The sequence below is a fragment of the Lissotriton helveticus genome, chromosome 12 (genome assembly GCF_964261635.1).
Source record: "Lissotriton helveticus chromosome 12, aLisHel1.1, whole genome shotgun sequence".
Taxonomy (NCBI): domain Eukaryota; kingdom Metazoa; phylum Chordata; class Amphibia; order Caudata; family Salamandridae; genus Lissotriton; species Lissotriton helveticus.
Genome location: NC_136073.1, coordinates 839766908 through 839787590, shown reverse-complemented (window position 1 = coordinate 839787590; position 20683 = coordinate 839766908). Strand labels below are relative to the sequence as shown.

General features: G+C 46.2%; 1 protein-coding gene across 1 annotated transcript in view; it reads right to left on the bottom strand.

Moving 5' to 3' along the window:
- Positions 1-20683, bottom strand: part of AP3D1 (adaptor related protein complex 3 subunit delta 1) — a 347807-nt gene that overhangs the window by 179954 nt on the left and 147170 nt on the right. The window contains exons 15-18 of the mRNA XM_078671456.1: positions 8532-8763; positions 4109-4254; positions 2533-2674; positions 1142-1213 (exon numbers count right to left, since the gene is read on the bottom strand). Coding sequence (XP_078527582.1) covers positions 1142-1213; positions 2533-2674; positions 4109-4254; positions 8532-8763 — 592 coding nt within the window. The remainder of the gene's footprint in view (positions 1-1141; positions 1214-2532; positions 2675-4108; positions 4255-8531; positions 8764-20683) is intronic.

Below are 20683 nucleotides of genomic sequence, written 5' to 3'. Positions count from 1 at the left end.
GTGCTGCCTATTTTGAAGGTAGTCTGCCACAGCAGCTAAATGGAGTCTGATAGAAGTGTGGGCAAATCCCAACTTCTGTAGCTGAAGAAGGAAACCGACCATGAACAGCCATACACATTCAGATATCAAAAACATCTAGACAGCACTGTACGATGGGTGCCACACCTATGGAATTTTCTTGCTTGAGGTAAATGCAGGACAGAGGTGTTAGAAGAGTACATACCCTTGGGGCTAAAAGATCAAGTTCCACCTAACATGAGATGCCTACATTTGGCTCATACTGTTATCTAAAAGTTTATATTTCCCTAGCATTCAAGCAGTCTTTTCCTTAGAATGTAGTTACTAACATGTATAAGCCCTGAAATAAGCAGGCCTGGGCAGGAAGTCGCCCCCCACTTCACGATGGGCTGAGCAGAGAACATAGATTACCCATGTTCTCAAAGCCTGAAGACATCTATTTAGGGAGAGCTGGATCAAAGACTGGGCGGCAAGGGGCATCTTGGTAATGAGACACCATTTCTGCAGATGCAGGTTAGTGCATATCCTGCAGCCTTCCAATAAGAGGGGATTTTAAATATAATATTTTGCGTCCCAGCAGGCTAAAATTCACTCTCCCAGGCAAGAATGAAGTCCCTTGAGTTTGGATGCACTGGATAAGGATAAACTACTGGCCTGCTGCCTTCATGTCACCTGGTGGAACCCATAGACAGGGTACAACTAGGAGGAAGTCATATGACTGTACCAATACACTAGCTGCAGGACCTTCACCCCAAACATAGCCATCAACATGAAGACATGCTACCAGAAGTAGCTTATCCACTATGGAGCAGGAAAGCATATAAATCAATGTTTAAATACAAACATGACATTTAGGAGCATTCCAGTCAAAAGGATTAAAGGGGTCACAAACGCTAAAAATATATATATATGTATATACACATTACCACTCAGCCTGTGGCTGCATCATTCACACAATGAAATGCAGTGTGAAGGAGTGATGCATATGCCTGAATGGAAGCTGACCGGGAGAGTAGACTAATGCCGTCAGCCAAGATCTTGTTCTGCTGCCACCCTGGCACTGCACTTAAGCACTTCATTCACAATAAAAGGAAACAAACAGAAACATAATGGGGTTGTCTACCTTTTGTGGAGATGGAGAGGCTTTGATGTAAAACGGGTTGTTTGCTTGTTCCTCCTTTCTTGCAGCACGTCTCTAAAAGTGGAAAAATAAACAAGTTAATCATTACAAGTGCATCACTTTAAGTGAATTGTTAGGACAACTATTCAGAGGAAAAATAGTTGAAGAATAGTTACCATCACAGCATTTAAAAGACCAACATGCTGTTTAATTTCCTAACAACTTGTGGACTACAACCGTCTTGGTTACGAAATAGTGAGCTTTAGTTTCAGGCTTAAGTAAAAACTCTCAGTTTCATCCCTTTGGCTGTGTGCATCAGGTTATGCATAGAGGGCATGACCATCAACCACACACTGCGCCATGCACACATGCTTTAATTGTAAGTAGCAGGCCAAGCACACAGGGCATTGACTGTGAACAAGACCTCCACCCAATCCCCAGATATCCCAGAACTTGTTGTACTTGCTCACTGTAATAACTACAAGTGTCCAGGGAAGTGGTTCAGTAACTGCTCATGAACATTTCCAAGATCAAGTGCTGCATGGCATTCAATTCTTAAATACTACTTAACAGATCTACCTAAAACAAAAAAGATATATTCTGAGTAATGGTCTTTCTAAATGTCAAGTTTGGTGTAATGATCAGCAGTTATTGCAGAAGTAGAGACCAAAAATCCTATAGCACGGAAATGGGAAATTCTTTCAGATGTTACCCAACAAGAATCCGCACCTTGTCGCATTCTTCAATGAATTTGAGATATTGAGCCTCCACCCAATGAACCAAGCATTTGCGAAACCTCTGGGTAGAGTTGTCAAACAGTGCCCACATTATTAGTGAACATCCAGGCATACAAAGGATTAACCTTTTAAAGCCAAACCAGCACTCTTTTTCAAACACAAATTCCTAAGAAATTACTGATGCTATTCACGTCAAACCAAAAAAAGACCTCTGTGAAGTAAAGTTCCATCTTCATGCCTAGTTTTGGTTTAACTTCAGTTATCAAATTGTGCCTCTCAGATCCCTCTGCATGACGTTTAAACCGAATAAACTACTGACCAGTCGTCTGCCATATGTCATGCAGATTCGTTGACTATCAAACTTATTAGCGATCAAAAATGTCCACTTCTTATAAACTAGCCAATTAAAGGCACTAGTGAACTACACACAGAAGAGGCCCACAGGTGTGTAAAAAAAGAGTACATAAGAAAATGGATTAAGTAACTTCTGAAAATGGGGTATTGAGTAAATGGAGATAGGCAAAGAAATTGTGATTTCAAATAGTATGTATAACACAGCACAGCATTGAATCATGCTAATGAGCTAGAGCTTTAGGTGTGATGCATCAGTGTTTGTGCAATATGATTAAAAAGCTACCATTACAGATTCAAACACACCTGTGCAAGCTCCTCTTCACCCATTTCTGGTCGACTGTGTTTCACATGTCTGTGCTCTTCTGCGTGGAATATGGTCTTGGGTTTTTCATCTTCAGATTCACTATCAGACGGAGGCTCATTGATCCAGGCATCTAGGTCAAGACTGGCAAATAAGAATACCTTAGACCACTTCACACAGCTCAATGAACAAATTATTCAAGTGGTCTGCATGTCCAAAAGACTACTTTGGTCTTACTTCTTTACTATAGGGGTGCTTATCAACACCTGAAAGTGTACCAAAGTCAGTGCTCATTGGTGAAGAGAACTGACAAACTGTACAGGCATTTTTGCATAATAAAGTGGTGTATTATAAATAATACCACACCAGTCACCATTGAAAAAACAGCTGTGTTTAGCTGAAAGGATTCAAGTGCATTGCATCTGGTAGCTTACAATTATACACACACACATACATACACACAGTCTACTACCTTTTACTAGTAAAATACACATATTTAAAAACTAGTGATACTACAAACACATTTAATTTTACTATACAAGCAACATAAATTGGTGAACCAGCAAGATGTACATTTTCTGAATTAGTTAAAAGAGCCTGTTAGAAAAAGTGCAACTAAAATACTAACACCTCCATTCTCAGGAGCTGACATTTCACAATAAGGCAGAACACAAATGTCAGGGCACATTGGTACAACTCTCAGATATGCAGACTGTGTAGTCTAGGGGTCAATTTATTGCTTTAATGAAAATTAAGATTTCAAATTAGGACTTAATTAGTCTGATTTTTAATTTGATAAGTCTCCAAGAGTGATATTACAATCTATAAGAAGATCCTTTTACTCCAACAAAGAGCAGATACATTCACTACCATCACTGCTAGAAAATCTGCAGACCGATTAAACGAGCCCAAAAATAAACACAAACACTGAAAAGCACATCACACATACAAGTCTTCTCATTGGTTATTCAGTGCCATTGGGTTATCTGTTGCCTTTTCTAATATAAGAGGAAGATGTTCTATTTCACATTATGCTCCTGGACTGAAGTGGTGTTCACTGAAACAAGAGGTATGCGTCTGAAACTGTATAGTATTCATGACATTGTTGGGTGAAATGGACATATTAGAGTTTTTACTACAAATCAGCCTTGCTGATTAGAAGTTGAACAGTAAGCTAGTTTTCCGTTCTAGATGTAGCATCTGAAAAATATTATTTAGAATAAAGTCTTTTGTGAGACACTGTGGATTCTGTGGCAAGACTATGTCCCAGCTGCTACCAGAATTGACCATATTTTCCCAGTGGGAAAGAACATATCCACAACAATAGCAGAAAATGGTAGCTGCAGACCGCAATTTGGAATTCATAGAACCCAGACCACATGAAAGATTCATTCTATTTTGGCAGGTGTTAAATCCCCATATCAAGCACCTGATCCTCTCTGCTTTACAGAGTACAAGACTGAATTAAAGGATCTACTGTCCCCACTAGTGCGGATGTCCTTCTGAAAACATTCTGTGGGATGAACTAGTAATGCATATTCACTTTGCTTTTTATTCGTAGTCATACTAGATACTTACCCATCGGGAACAGGCACCTTTTTCTGCGCCTTGGGAGCAACAGGATTCAATTCACCCGCAAACAATGCTATCACTTCCTCAGCTACAGGAACATCCTTAGCTTGCAGCTTCAGGATGTATTTGATTAACTGTAAGATGCAAGATGCCTACAAAAAATTAAATGGAAATGACTGAGTCAATGGAATGTTCAAGCCTTGAGTAACAGTGAAAAGATACTCTAGCCAGATTGTCCAAACATGCCAATGATCTGAAAGGTGTACAAATTCAACATACCTCAACAACTATTTACTCAATAAATTTTAAGAAACTTTAGAGCAAATCAGTTCGTCTGAAATAGGAGCCAATTCAGGCCATTCTTCGATGACGGAAACACAAAAAACTAATCTACTACACAAAATGTTTTCCTATTCACTAATTATTTCAGTTCTTTAGTATTGGTACCTTTCATAGATTCAAATGCTTGAATCATTCCCACGGTACATAAAAAGCAGTAAACAATTCATCTAAAGCTAAGGTTATTAGAGAAAATCCATTCACTTTACTATCTTGTCCTAGTCATTAGGTATGGTTCAAACTCCAGCCAATCAGGCGACAGCACCCCTCTAGAACCCTATCCACAGAGGCTCCAGGCTCTCAGATTTTCTACTGCACGTCATGTGAAGGGAGTTTCCCCGAGCTCTGCCCAGTACTTTCTCTTGGCCTTCTGAATCTTTCAGATCTTCAATCAACAGGTCTTCTTCTTTGAAAAGATCTCTTCTGGCATTGCGATTCTTGTGAGAAATTAAGACTTCACTTAGATGGTCCCCACAAGAAGTGTATTTATTGCCTTCACCCTGAACACCAGGTGAGAGACTGCAAAATTTGTAGAACTTTTTCTCAAAAAACTTTGAGAGATAGAGAAGGACATCTTCTTCTGTGGCTCTGATGAGGAGAGTGTATCCTCATTAAAGACTACAGCTTCAAAGAAAAGAACTAGTGAGGCGGAGCTGGTGTCTCCTAACGCTGCCAAGGTGTTAAAAAAGCATCACTACACCGCAAAACATTAAGATCAGCCTTCATCTTCTAAAAAAGAACCAGCCTCTCTTAAGGGTCAGTTAGCAACCACTGCAGATCTTTCGCATTGCCTTCCGAGATCTGGACCAGGTCGGTGAGGTTTCCTCAATGCTGTGCCCACTGGAATTTAGAGGTCCCACTGCAGGGTTTGCATGTGCCACCGTGCATGATTCGCCAGCAGGTTGCAGGAGGCCATGAGGCCCAACAGCCTCAGAATCATTCTCACCAAAATCCAGGATAGAGGCTGAAACATTGGTATGAAAGACTGAATATTCTGAACTTGCCATTCAGGAGGATAAGCCAGACATTGCACCATGTCCAGAACCACACCAATGAAAGGGAGCATCTGAGAGGGAGTCAGGTGTGACTTGAGCACGTTGATGGTGAACCACAACGAATGCAGGAGGTTCGCCCTAGTCTGTAGGTGGGATACGGCAGCTTGGGACGAGTCTGCCTTTAACAACCAGTCGTCAAGATAGGGGAAGGCTAGAACCCCTGATCTCCGCAGATTAGCTGCAATCACTGCCATCATCTTTCTTAGCACCAGAGGGGTTGAAAGTGCTTGTGGCTCACCGTAAACCACAAGTAGTGAAGATGGGCAGGCAGGCAGGACGGGGATCTAAAATTAGGCATCCTTCAAGTCCAAAGCTACCATCCAGTCTCCCAGGTCCAGGGCAGACAGGAGCTGAGCTAGGGTGAGCATCATGAACTTCTCCTTTTTGAGGAAGTAGTGGAGGGCTGTGAGGTTGAGGATAGGACGAAGTCCTCCATCCTTATTTGTGACCAGAAAATAGCAGGAATAACAACCACAGCCAATTTCTGGCCTGGGAACCCTCTTTATAGGTCCCTTGGCTAGGACAGTCTTGGCCAAGATAGTCTTGACTTCCTCTGCATAGCAGAGCAAGATGATCCTCAGTCAGCCGATCGTTCACTGGAGGCATAGATGGAGGGGTAGTCTCGGATGGGTAGGAGTAGCCCCTTCGGACTATTTGCAACACCCAACTATCCGATGTGATGTTTCGACCAGTGTTGGAGATGATGGCATATTCTGCCACCAACTAGTCGTAAATGATCATGTGGGATGGGACTAGGAAGGTTTTGCAGTGGAGGAGGGGATCGTGGCTTGGCTCGAATTTTGGCCTCCCGAACCACGGGGGTCAGGATGAACCGCATCCATGGCTCAGCAGAGGCTGCTGAACTTGGGGGCCATATGGCTCCAATAGAGTTGGTGCAGTTGTTAGCCCCTTCCGTAACACGAAAGGAGTCAAAAGCAGATGTGGGCCGGTATGTTGTGGCCCAAGGTCTTGGCTGTAGCCCATGAGTCCTTGAAACGCTCAAGGGCCGTGTCTGCTTTGTCTCCGAAGAGACGGGAGCCAATCAAGGACATGTCCATAAGGTTAGCTTGGACATCCCCTGAAAAACAGATGTCCTCAGCCAGGCGTGGCAACTTACGGCCACCGTTGTGGAAATCGCTAAATCGCTCTGCCCAGGGAGTCTGTCGGGTCCAAGCCACATCTGATGGCAAACTTAAGATGCATCTCTCCCATCTGATATAGCTTGGGGAGCAGGACCTGGTCCTCCTCCGAGACCCTTGGCAGCACCTGCGCAACCGTGTCCAGTATCGAATGGGAATAATGGCCCAAAAGGCATGTAGTGTTCACCGACCGCAATGCCAAACTGGCAGAAGAAACACATTTCTTTCCAAAACTCTCCAGTCTCTTGGATTCCCTATCCGGTGCAGAAGGGATGCGCCATAGGAAGTGGACGTCTGGACCAAATAGCTTTGTGGGATGAGGTGGACGGTGAGGGATACTGGGTCGCCCAAGGTAGGTTGATGACGGGATATCGTCCTATTCACAGGAGCCCCTGTGCTGGGCTTGGACCAGATGCCCGAAGAACATCTTTTAAGGCCTCATTGAAAGGCAGCAAGGATTCCAAGCTGGTGACACCAGCCGGCATGACCTGTCAATACATCAGTCTTGACTGCCACAGTAGATAGCTGCAGGACTTCTGCAGCCCTACGGACCATCATAGCAAATGAAGCCCCCCTCCTCCGTAGCCAGGTTAGGTGGAGACAGCATGCCAGAGTCTGGGGAGGTGTCTAGACCACTGGCATCCCCCAGTTCCTCATACCAGTCCATAGCTTGTGGGTGCAGGATTTCTATGAGATTTAGCGCCCCCTCCCAATCCTCCTCATCCATCCCTAACCCAGCTCCATGTCGTCGGGAATGAGGATTGGGGAGGCTCCGCTGGCGACACAGAGACCCTTGGCATTTTACGCGGCGGCAGGAAAGGCTGCTGCAGAGGTGCGACCGGCGCTGGTCCGGGAGCCTTAAACTGGGCAGGGGTCACTCCCGGACCCAGGAAGGCAGGCAAACGTGGAGCAAAGTCGAAGAACACTTCAAATTCTTGTGTTTCTTGTGGTGCCTCTTACCCGACTTCGACGAAGAGGACTTCGATTCACCGGACCGGTGCTCAAATCTTCCTCTCGAACTGGACCGGGAACGAGACTGACTAGGTGACTGCCGCAGTGCTGGACACAAGGCTGCAAGCAGCTTTAGGGACCGCTCCCTCAAAGCCTTCGAAGCCATGGCCCGGCAATCGGAGCACGACTTAAAGTTGTGTTCGCATTCAAGGCACCAGGCACATACTAAGTGGCGGTCCGTGACCGACAAGGCACGTAGACAGACGCCACTCGGTTTGAACTCCGATGGTCTTCTTACTTGACATCCTACACACCAAAAGAGGTCGACAAAAAGTCGAAAAAAGTCTGTCAAAAAATGACAAGGGGAAGCGCTCTTCAACGGACCTGCGCTGGCTGAAGCGGAAAGAAAAGAATTGACATCAGCGCGCCAGAGTGGCGGTTATATTGACGAAGTGGGCATCACAGCACCAACTATGGGGTACTGCTGGGAAAAATCTTCTGGATCCATCCTGACGCCTGGTAGTTCAAGGGTAAGGAATCTGCGACTAGCTGACTCTCAGATAGTAACTAATATGAAAAAGTAAATTTGTTTATTTATTGGGCACTTCAAAAATAGTTTTTACGGTTATACTGTGTTTAATTAAGGAAATACTTCTCCGGCCTATTGTTAATTATTGGTTGATTTTAACTTTCTTGCTTCTACTACTTTGAACAAACTTTTTTTTTTTTAACTAAACCAGAATACTCTAGCTAAAAGTTAATTCACTCTAGGTAATGTGGGTGGATGCTTCAATATCGATCAAATTAAACAATGTGATTTGAGGATTACTGCCAAATCAATTTAATGAATTCACACTATTTGATTAAAGACATCAACACTAGAAAACCGTAGCTGTCAGATGGTTTGAGCACTCTCAAAGTACACTGAAAGAAATTATGCATTACCCGCTCCTGAACCTCCAGGTCTGCGCTCTGCACAAATTGAGGCATCCGATCAATCATGAGCTGTGTGATCTCCTGGGCTGCCTCCTTCTCTCCATCTTGTTCCTTCTTCTGCAGTATGGATGCATAGAGTTTAACCATGTTTTGCACATATACAGCCTGGATGTGGCCAGGCAACGTAGTGACCTTCGACCGCAGCATGGCCTCCAGGGTCTGGCTTGGTTCTGGAAGATGCCTTGAGAATAATATTTTATGTTAAAGCATTTGTCTATTAAGATTCAAACACTTATGTGTGCTATACTTCCAGTCACTTCTCTTTGTTCTGCTTGACAGATAGGTGCATTAAACCAACACTTTGCTCAAAATATTATCCATAGATTCCCTCACATACGTCAGAATGCCACCTGGAACATATAACTTGTTCATTTCTAGCATGCAAACTTGGATAGGTTGAGGTGGCAGAGGAAGGTGCTTTCTATGGACTAGAATATCTTTAGAATAGAAATGGGAGTGCAAAACACTTTTACAGAAGAAACATCAATATCCCAAAAATAGAAATCTTTCTGGGGGGCTTTTTTTTCTTACAAACTGTCAATGCAGAATTCACTTTATAGCTCATCTGTGCTAGTTTTAATGAATTTACCATGAAAAAACGAAGTTTACTAAAATTGGCTGAGAGATTTATGAAAAAATTTGGATCTTAATTTTTTCACAATATCTATGCTCCTGGTTTCCTCAAGCAAGCCAATTTACTTTTATAAATTGAGATATCCCTGATAGAGTAATAAAGGTACAAGTAAGTTGTCCTCCTCAGTCGTGGGAACTTCATTAACAAACAAACACCAAAGTACAATAGTGAGCTCATGCCCTAAGCAAGAGTTGCGAAAATATTTAGATACAAGTATTGAAGAAAAAGAAAAACCAAATTCTAAGCAAACACTTTGCAAAAATGATTGGTCTACCTGAGGTGTTTGGGAAGGCGTTTTCTTAAAGGCCTTATCAACAGCTCGATGGACACCAATAGAGGAAACTATAGGCTAGACTTGGTGAGGTAAAGCGGGTACGTCACACTGTGTGGTATCTTCTAGAATAAATTCTGTCTTGAGACCAAAAGCAGAAACTTATTCTTAAGGTGTTTGTCGACGGTCTGCCTCTTTGAGAAGGTCTCAACATGTTTACTTGTCCGTACTGAAGGTTTTTAATAGCCATTTAATAAAATTCAGTGAGGAAGGCCTGTATGGTCTTTGACTGAAGATGAGCTCTGCACTTACATTTCCTTTTGTGACACTTCCAAAAGTGGAAAAGGTCCTGAAATCACCAATGGCTGGGCCATGCCAGGGCTATAGGGATCATTAATGTTATAGATTGTCCCAGCATGAGAATGATCTTTGGCAGGACTGAAATGCAGGAAAAGAGTACAGAATACTCTTAACTAGTTAATTAGAAGGTCATTCTCCCTGTAGATGGATTATAGTTACCTGTTAATTAAGCCAACTCACTGCTAGTCAATTGGTCATCAGGACATTCCTGAACAAGTCTCATGTGCAGCAAGAGGTGCAATGAAAATACAGGAATCCACGATTTCCTAAGAGAGTAAACGTACACAGTTTATGGCTCCTGGTTTCTTTTAGGAAAGAGAAATCAGGATGGAAACAGTCCTTCCAAGTAAAAACTGTTACGATTCTTGTGTCTAACGCAAACCATACATGACAAACATTTTGCTGTGGTTTATGCAGGGGACAAAATTCTGGAGGACTATAGAGAATTTCTGAAAGTACAGTAGAACCTCTGATAAAAGTCTACACTGAAAAGCCAGTCATGCAAGCACAGATAGACAAGGTTTTTCTGCTTACAAATGGGCTGCTACCACTGCCATGCTATTTGAAAAGGCATAGGGTTCCCACTTCTGACTCAATGGCACAACTCTATATTGTACTGTTCGTTGCTTACCTCAAACCCCAAGGATAATACTTAAGTTTCCTAGCAATGTAGATGCTAAACTATCTCTCCTAAAGGTCTAAGGAACACATTAAATTTTATCTGGTTAACGCAGCTACATCTTACGAAGACCAAACCTTTTTAAGTAATCTTTTCTCAGCCTTGTTTTTGTGGTTCTTAAAGCACAAGTTAATTACCTTCGGTAACAATATATCTGTAAGAAACAGTAGTTAGTATTAGATTCCTTACCTTAGAATATCCCCAGACGTCAGACTGGATCCGGAAAGTTTTGCGTAGCAGTACCTTGCACGTCGGTAGGCGTCATCTGCGGCTCCGCTTCAGTCGTCGGCGCCATGATGACGTCAGAGTACTTAGACGCCGCCCTCGTGCACTGACATCAGTTCTTATACACAACTTTTCCACGCCAGAAATGCAGAGCCATGATAAAAACTAACCCTGGTGCCATGAAAATAGGGCCCTGAAAGGGGATGACCTTAACCTTAGACATCGGTTCGCAGAACGGGGAGGATGGGTGGTGCGGTAAGGAATCTAATACTAACTACTGTTTCTTACAGATATATCGTTACCGAAGGTAAGTAACTTGTGCATCTGAAAGAAACAGGTTAGTATTAGATTCCTTACCTTAGAATAGATACCCCAGCAAAACCAACCCCGGTGGTGGGTCCGCAAACCAATGATTACACCAGAAAGTCCTGGAGAACGGAACGTCTGAAAAAGCCATCTCTCCGGACTTGGCTGTCCAGGCAGTAGTGTCTTGCGAACGTGTGCAGCGAGGCCCACGTAGCTGCCCGACAGATGTCCTGCAAGGGGACTCCCCGGCCCAGGGCAGTAGTAGTCGCCGTGGCCCGTGTGGAATGGGCACGAAGCCCCACAGGAGGCTCCTTTCGAGCCAGAGAGTAACAAGCCTTGATGCACAAGATGACCCATCAAGAAATGGTTCGATTGTGCACCGCCCGTCCCTTCTTAGCGCCCACGTAACCAACAAAGAGTTGGCCATCCACCCGGAACTGGCGTGTGCGATCCAGATAGAATGAGAGCGCACGTTTTGGGTCCAGGAGGTGGAGCCTCTCTTCCTCTTTCGAGGGATGCGGAGGCGGAAAGAAGGTGGACAAGGTGATGGACTGCCCGATGTGGAAGGCTGTGACGACCTTGGGCAGGAAAGAGGGTCGTGTCCGCAATACAACTTTGTCCGGATGGACAGAAAGGAAAGGAGGTTTAGAAGAAAGGGCCTGGAGCTCACTCACTCTACTGGCAGAGGTGATGGCAACCAGGAATGCAGTCTTAAGAGTAAGGAGAGAAGAGGACAGTTATGAAGTGGCTCGAAGGGAGCGCACATCAGATAAGTCAGAATAAGGTTCAAGTCCCACTGAGGCATCACGAAAGGAACAGGAGGGAACATATGAGTGATGCCCTTCAAAAACCTATTTACAACTGTGGACTTGAACAAAGAGGGCTGATCAGGGAGCCTTAAGAAGGCAGAAATGGCAGAGAGTTAGCCCTTTAGAGTGCCCAGAGCAGAGCCCTGCTGGGCAAGAGATAGAAGAAAGAGGAGAATCTCTGAAAGAGGGGCAGAAAGGGGATCCACAACCTTTGCTGTGCACCATGCCACAAACTTGTTCCACCTGCAGGCGTATACCAATTTTGTGGAGGGACACCTGGCTGCCAGAATGACATTACAGACTTCAGGAGGCAAGTAAAATGGCCTCAACTGCCGCCGCTCAATCTGCACGCATGTAAGTGGAGACTGGACAGGTTCGGGTGGAGGACCGTCCCCTGCTGCTGCGACAGAAGGTCCTCCTGAAGGGGCAGACGAATCGGGGGATCGACAGACACGCTGAGTAGCTCGGGATACCAGAATCTGCGTGCCCTGTCCGGAGCCACAAGGATGACTTGGTCCCGGTCGTGCCTGATCTTCTTCAGCACACTGGGCAGAAGTGGTATAGGCGGAAAGGCGTACAACAAACCGCAACTCCACTCGCGACGAAAAGCGTCTTCGAGCGAGTGCCGCCTTGGAAATTCCAACACGCAGAACTGATGACATTGCGCGTTCTCTTCTGTAGCAAACAGATCTAACCACGTCCGAGTTCAGACACCATTCGTGATCCATCATGCACCGACGGCTGAGTTTGTCCGCCCTGGTGTTCAGGGAACCTGCCAGGTGTTGAACCACCAGGGTCACGCCCTGATGTTCCAGCCACTGCCAGAGGCGCAGTGCCTTCTGGCATAGGGTCCACGACCCCACCCCACCCTGTTTGTTGCAGTACCACATGGCGGTTGTGTTGTCCGTGAACACCTGCACTACACTCCCCCGGACAGAGGGGAGGAATGCCTTCAGTGCAAGCCGGATCGCCCGCAGCTCCAGAAGGTTGATGTGGAGCCGGGACTCCGCCGGAGACCAGAGACCTCTGATCTCCGCCTCTCCCATGTGGCCCCTCCCAGCCCTGGAGGGACGCGTCCGTCACAACTACGTGCTCCGGTTGGGGTTGGAAGAGGGATCTGCCGCTGACCCAATCGCCGTCCGTGAGCCACCACTGCAACTGTCTTGCAGTGCCCTCAGAGATCAAGACATGGTCGGACAAGTTGCCCTGATGCTGGGCCCACTGAAACTTCAGGTCCCACTGCAGAGCCCGCATCCGCCACCTGGCGTGATGCACCAGAAGGATGCAGGAGGCCATCAGCTCAGGAAGCCGCAGCGTCAACCTGACCGAGACTCGGGATAACGGCTGAAAGATCGGAATCAGAGCCTGAATATACCGAAACCGCTGTTCGGGAGGATAACCCCGAAACTGCGCCGAGTCTAGAACCACTCCGATAAAGAGGAGCTTCTGAGAGGGACACAGGTGTGACTTCGGCGCCCAGGAGGTGCAGGAGGTCGGCCGTAGTCTGGAGGTGGCTGACGACTGTCTGGGGCGAGCCCGCCTTCAACAACCAATCGTCGAGGTAGGAGGAAGACTGAAACCCCTAACCTGCGCAGATGAGCTGCGACCACCACCATCACTTTTGTGAACACCCGTGGGGCGCTGGTAAGGCCGATGGGGAGCACTGTAAACTGAAAGTGCTCGTGGCCTACCGAGAACCGCAGGTAGCGCCGGCAGGACGGGGATGTGGAAATAAGCGTCCTGCAAGTCCAACGCTACCATCCAGTCTCCCAGGTCCAGGGCAGCTAAGACCTGAGCCAGTGTCAGCATCTTGAACCTCTCCTTCCGGAGGACGCCGTTGACATTCCGCAGGTCCAAGATAGGGTGTAGGCCCCCTTTGCCCTTCTTGGGAACCAGAAAGTAGTGGGAGTAACAACCGCACCATACTTCTGGCCCAAGAACGCGCTCGATGGCCCCCTTGGCCAAGAGGGCCGTAACTTCCTCTCGCAGAAGATTCAAGTGATCCCCCGACACGCGGTGGTACTGCGGTGGCATGGCTGGAGGGGTCGCCTAGAAGGGGAGGGAGTATCCCCTTCGGACGATTTGCAGCACCCACCTGTCCGGTGTGATGTTGCGCCAGTGGAGGAGGTGATGGCGAACCCTGCCCCCCACTGGCGTCACATGGGCTTGAAAGCTCGGACTAGGAGGGCTTTGAGGCGGATGCTGAGGGGGTGGATGTGGACTGGCCTCGCCGTTTTCCCCGGGCACCGCCACGGCGGTTACCACCTCCACAACCGCGCTGGATGTTAGACTGCGGCCCGTGGCTGGCAGGACGTGTGGGGGCGCCCCTTCCTTGGCCACAAAAGGAGCGAAAGGCAGCAGTTTGCTGGCGCGGGCCGACAGGCACAAGGACTTGGCCGTAGCCCTGGAGTCCTTCAAGCTCACTGTCTGCCTTGTCACCAAAAAGTGGACGTCCATCAAACGGCATGTCCATAAGGGTGTTTTGGACAACAGCCGAAAAGTTGGCGGACCTCAGCCAGGTGTGGCGACGAATCGCCACCGTCGTTGCCATCCCTCTGCCCAGCGAGTCCGTTGTATTCAGCCCACATCGGACAGAATACCGTGCCGCATCTTGACCCTCCGCAAGGGCTTGGGCGAGTTTAGTCCGGGCCTCCTCGAGACATTGTGGCAGCACGTCCGCGACCGTGTCCCACAGAGTGGGTATAACGGCCCAAGAGGCATGCGGTGTTAACTGACCGCAACCCCAAACTCAGAGAGGAGAACATCTTCTTACCATACTGTTCGTACCTCTTGGATTCCCGATCGGGGGAGCCGTCGGGAATGCGGTCTGGGAGTTAGAGGCCTGGATGACCAGGCTCTCGGGAGTGGGGTGGGTGGACAGGAAGCAAGGGTCGCCCGGAGCCGGGCGGTGGCGTCTGGCCACGTTCCTATCTACAGTGGGACCTGTAGCGGTCCTGGACCAGGTGCCCAGAAGAACGTCAGAAAAGGCCTCATTAAACGGCAACATAGGCTCTGAAGAGCTTGCTTGCGGTTTAAGGACCTCAGTGAGGACGTTAGTCCTCACGGCCGCGACGGGGAGTTCAAGGGACAAGGCCTTGGCCACCCCCGGCAACACCACACTATAGGCAGCCCCCTCCTCCGAAGCCAGAGTAGGAGGGGAGACAAAACCAGTGTCTGGCGAAGTGCCCAAACCACTGGCATCCCCTAAGCTCACCTGCCCAGTCCTGATAAGACTGGCACTCACGTGCCAAGGGGTCCTCAGACCCCTCCCAATCCGCCTCGCCACCCATCTCCTGGTACTCAGGGTAAAATGATGGGGCCGGATCATAGAAGAAAAAGTCTTCTCTCGGTGTCGAAACCGGGTCGAGGGGGGACCGGGGACGATGTCGTCCGTGGACGACGCCGGAGGCAACACCCTAGGGGCCGGCGCCAGCGAGGTCGTAAGGTCGGTCGGCGACGACCCGGATCCGGAACCGGATCCAGTGGGGCCTTGCGGCATCGGGGCCGAAGCACCCGGCCCGCTTGGGCTCCCAGTCGGGGCCGCTTGGCCTGAAGGCGCCGCGGAACCCGATGGAGGAGTGAGAGACCTCATGGCCGTGAGGAAGGCGTCGATCTCCTCCGGCGTTGCGTTCTGCCCAGGGACCGGCGGGTATGGAGCAGACCGCAACGCCCGCGACTCCGGCGGAGCCGCATGGGCGGTGTCGTCGCGCGAGCGTCGGTGGGAGTCAGAAGAGCGATGTCGCTTCTTCGACTTCTTGTGCCACTTACCTGAGGACTTGGAGCTCGAGGAGTGGTGTCGATCCTTCGAGCCGTGATGACTCCGGCCCCACGACCGGTCCCTCGACCTCCTTCCGGACCGGGACCTCGAACGGCGCGGGCCGACTGCCGGAGCTCGAGGCGCTTGCGGGACCGCTCCCGCCTAGCCTTCGACGTCGGGGCCCGGCAGTCGGGGCACGACTTGTCATCGTGGTCGGGCCCCAGGCAATGAAGACACCAGCGATGGGGGTCGGTAACCGACATCAGTCGGTTGCAGTCGACGCAGAGCTTGAACCCGGGCATCCCTACCGGCACCGGAGTCGTTAGACTTTGAAGAAAGATCAAAAATGATCGAAAAAGTTTAGTCAAAAATTGACTAAGGGTACCACTTTTTCCGGATCGGCGCTTGCTGGCGCGAAAAAATAGGAACTGACATCAGCGCGCGAGGGCAGCATCTAAGTACTCCGGCGACGTCATCCCGACGCCAACGACGGACGCGGATCCGCAGGCGACGCCTACCGACGCCCAAGGGTACTGCTACGCAAAACTTTCCAGATCCAGTCTGACGCCTGGGGATATTCTAAGTTAAGGAATCTAATACTAACCTGTTTCTTTCAGATCTGAGATTATGTTTAAAATCTTGCTTTCACCATTTATTTTCAGGAAATAGAGGCGTAAATCCATGTCCATCTTTTGTGATTTAAGCACCATTACTATCATTTTTTTAAGTGGCGCAAATATACATCACACAAGTAGTCCATTGGAAATGTGTGAACAATTTTATGAGATTCATTCTGCACAATGTTTAGTACCCAGCTGTCTTTCGTCATACTCCACGACTCTGTCAAGCAGTTGCTGACTATTTCACCATTAATCACTTGAAGGTGGATGGGGGAGATATTCTGATTTGCAAAAAAAAGCAAAATTGACCCTGCACCAAAGTTCATAAGTATATGATGTATATAAATGTTCTAGTACATCAAGTCACATCAGAAAACACAATACAACAATAAATAGCTTCCCAAGGATTAGCAATCTCAGAAACTTGATTTAAGATTATTTAGTTCTTTATTATTCAGACACTTTATTTATTTAAAATAATACAGAACTGCTTGCCGCCAACGCTTCATGTGCGGACGTTGAGAAAATATCCGGGTTTATATTCAGTGTCTTAGTGTGAAGATGACGACAATTTTATGATTAATATACGGTTTCATCACTGCTGTTGCTATTTCAAAGGTGGCGTGAACAACTGTCAAAATATAACAACCAAGCCCTGAAGAAGTCCCAATAGGGATGAAACGCGTTGGCATCAAGCAATTCTGTAATATTTTAAAAAGAAAGAAAGTGTCTGAATAATAAAGAACGAAATGATCTTCAGTCAAGTTTCTGAGATTGCTTATCCTTGGGAAGCTATTTATTGTTTTATTGTGTTTTCTGGTGTGACTTGATATACTAGAACATTTATATACATCATATACTTAGGAACTTTGGTGCTGGGTCAATTTTGCTTTTTGGTTATAGGTGATTCATAATCACCACTGTGGGATGTATATGGGTCACATCCCAGACCCAACGCACAGGGATTAAAATAGAACACGCTGATATTAATAGTGATGCTTAGTGCTGGTCTTGCATAGCTCTGAACCTTCGCAGCACATTTTAGCTTCAGATTTGTGTCTGAGGAGTCCCTGGCCTATCTTGTTCGTACATTTTAAATCCACTTGAGGGCATAAATCTGTATGAACGTTTTGGAAGTCCTCTTCTACATGTCGACAAGGTTTGGTGCATCACCTTTGATATTCATCTATGTGGGTCTAGAACAAAGTGCCACAGAAAGGCAGCCCACGATCTCACAATGGGCATCCAACTATATGTGCCTAGGCCAAGCTCACACAGTCATGGAGATTCCATGACATTATAAACAAGAATTTGCAATGCAATAGGTCTCACATTCACGCAAATTTAAGCTATTGGCATTGTAAATGACAATGCCTTTTATTTATGTTTTGTGTTTTAAAACATAAATAAAAGCAACTTTTTAAGGGAAGTGAACGATAAAAGTGTTCCAACATCGTATATCATTTGTAGCATAACTGTCATAATTCTTGTGAACTTGATCAAAAATAACATTATCCACTACACTCTTTAAAAAGAAGTAAAAGCTATCCTCATGGCTAAATACACTTGAACTATTATCTCGAACTCTGTTAACACCCTGCACCGATCTGTACTACATGTTTGACCCATTTACTTATTTGTATGAGTTGTCTTATTACTCACGTGATGGGCTTTGCAGCCACCGATTTGTACTGTGTGATCTATTGATTTATTTGTTTGACAATGTTCCCTCATGTACCCCTCTATGTAAAGCGCTCTGATATCTGCGAAGATCTTGTTCGCGATATAAAACTTTGAAAATAAAATAAATAAATAAATAAATTATATTGTTTATTCTGATTAGTGATCAAAAAGGGATGCTGGCAAGATGTGCCTGTAGTTGATTTACATGCTGTGCATAATCCCCCATTGAGGTTCAGATTTTCTTTTGCCTGCTGCTTTCAGAGGAGAAATACCTTTTTGGTCTTTTATGTTCAGTGTTCTTCCTAATAGCCCTCAATCATGTCCTTATCTGCCCTCCGTGTTGGACAGTGGTGGAGAGTGTATGTTTGTTTTGCATGTATAAAGTTGTGCAAGCAAAACAGGGTCAGACTCTACAGCAAGAATAAGATCTCTGTTCAATGTAATGTATGCGCCTAAATCTAATTATGTGATTTTCTTTGGAATTTAAAATTATGACTGATTACTAAAGAGGAAAATACTTTTATAATACTTTTTCTGGTTGTGGATTCTTTCAGAGGAATTCGGTTTTAAGCATAGACATTGATAGACTACTAGCATATGTCATTATGACAAACTTAGGTTTTTGAGGATTATTGTGTTTCTAAGTACCACAACTGTGGGAAAACAGAGTACACTGTTAGAACTACAGGGATTCCCACATTGGTAGAAATTTTCTTTGAAGACTCAAAAGCGATGGTGGTGGTCATGGTTTTAGGGTGGTGCCTCTTCGATTGCACTGGGGTACCTGGCAGGGTTACTTACCATAACTTCTGCTGCTTACTATGTGAGGAAAACCACTTGAAGAGAGACTCAAAGAAAATCAATTTATTGACATTAAAAGTCACCATGTTATATTACCAGTTTGATGAAAACCTGATCACATTTAACATTTGTTGATAACAAGGAACCTCCCTGGAAAAGGGAAGAATGTGGGGAACAATGATGACTGAAAATAATGTGCCCTTCACCCAAAAAAGAAATTCCAGGGACAAATATCCTGCCATTTTCCACCTGCTCTGAACAGGCAGAAGATAACAGTGGACAGGCCGGTGAGAGAAAGGGGGCATGTTATTAGGGCAGGGTTGGACTGGGAGAACATTGTCTATTCCCCTGCGTTGTTTGTGCAGGGATTCACTCAGCCCCAGGTTCTGCCATTAGCCTGGGCCTGATCTTCTTAAAGGAAGACAGTGGTTGAGGCAGTCATGTCCTGTGCCGGACTGTGGTAAAGGTATTGTATGCCAACACTCTGAACATCTAGTCCGCATGAAAGAGACCTAGTCGACCCCAACTTGTTTAGATCACATGCCAGCACCACTACAGTACACAAGCACACAGCAGGGTTAACATTAGAAATCGTAAAATGCAATTTTGAGAGCTCGACCTTCCTGTGAGAATTATTAGGAACAATGCCAACGGTATTCTGTTCTCAGACTTGTAGCTGCGTTTCAAAGTTGAACCCAGGGTGGAAAGAATTCTTGTTTCTTGTTAGCGTTCTCAATCGTGCCAATATGATACTCATTTTCCTAATGAAGGAGTACTGTTTCTTTGTATGGACTAGCTGGAAATTTTCATTGCTTGAGGAAGATGCATTTGACCATGCTTAGTAATGTACTGTTAGACATGCAGTAGCCAAAGCTGGCTTAAGATCTCCTTTTCACTGGAATGAAATGCTTCGCTTTCAAAGAATTTCCCACCTAAGAGTGCTAACTGAATCTTGGTTTCACACCCAGGGATGCAATGGAGTCGGGGCTGTACTTATCCCTGTTGCTGCAGCAATTTTACTGGCTGCACATCTACACCTGGTGAAAGAAGGTCCGGTGTTCCGAATTTCTTCGTTCAAAACTTGCAGACCCAGTAATTCATGTTTTGGGAAACCAGGCTACCTATAATTGAGTAGCAGAGTTCCATCACGAGTTACTGCACAGGGTGAAACATTATCACTTGCAATGAGTAGCCTAGTGTACGGTTTCAGAGGCCAATGCTCTCACTGAATGTTACAGATAATTTTGTTAAAGAGCAGAAAATACCTTTAACCTTGTTAAAGTAAAGCGCGGGTGCCGCGATTGTAGCAAAAGTAAAGAAATAGATGTTTTTTTTCTATTTCTTTACTTCTGCAGGAATCGCGGCACCCGCTCTTTACCTTTAACCATGTTAAAGTAAAGTGCGGGTGCCGCAACTGTAGCAAAAGTAAAGAAATTGATTTTTTTTCTATTTCTTGACTTTTCCAGCAATTGCGGCACCCGCAATTGTAGCAAAAGTAAACAAATCGAGCGCGCCCTTGTGAGACCGAGTGAATGAGGGGGGAGAGAGCCATGCAGGAGGGAATGACTAATGCAGCTGTTTTCAAGCACACTCGTGCTTGTGGCACCATCCGCCTTGTGAGAGCAAGCAACAGCCAATTAGCATGCGTGCTGCTGCTCGCTCCCGCAAGGTGGATGCCGTCACAAGCACAAGTGCTTAAAAATGAGCATCACAAACTCTTCCATCATATGTTGTTGTATGGCGTTTTAGATTCCGAATGGATTTTCCCAATTCATGCCCTTATATAGGTACAATTTACGTTGCCCTTATACAGGCATAGAAATCAAGCAATTATTTAGGCATAGCCCATGCAACCCAAATACAGGCATGGCTACTTCCATCCGTTCACCAAACATCACGACGATTTCTTGGAAAATCAGCTTAAGCCGTTAGGGACTTCCTCTTGCTTGAATATTG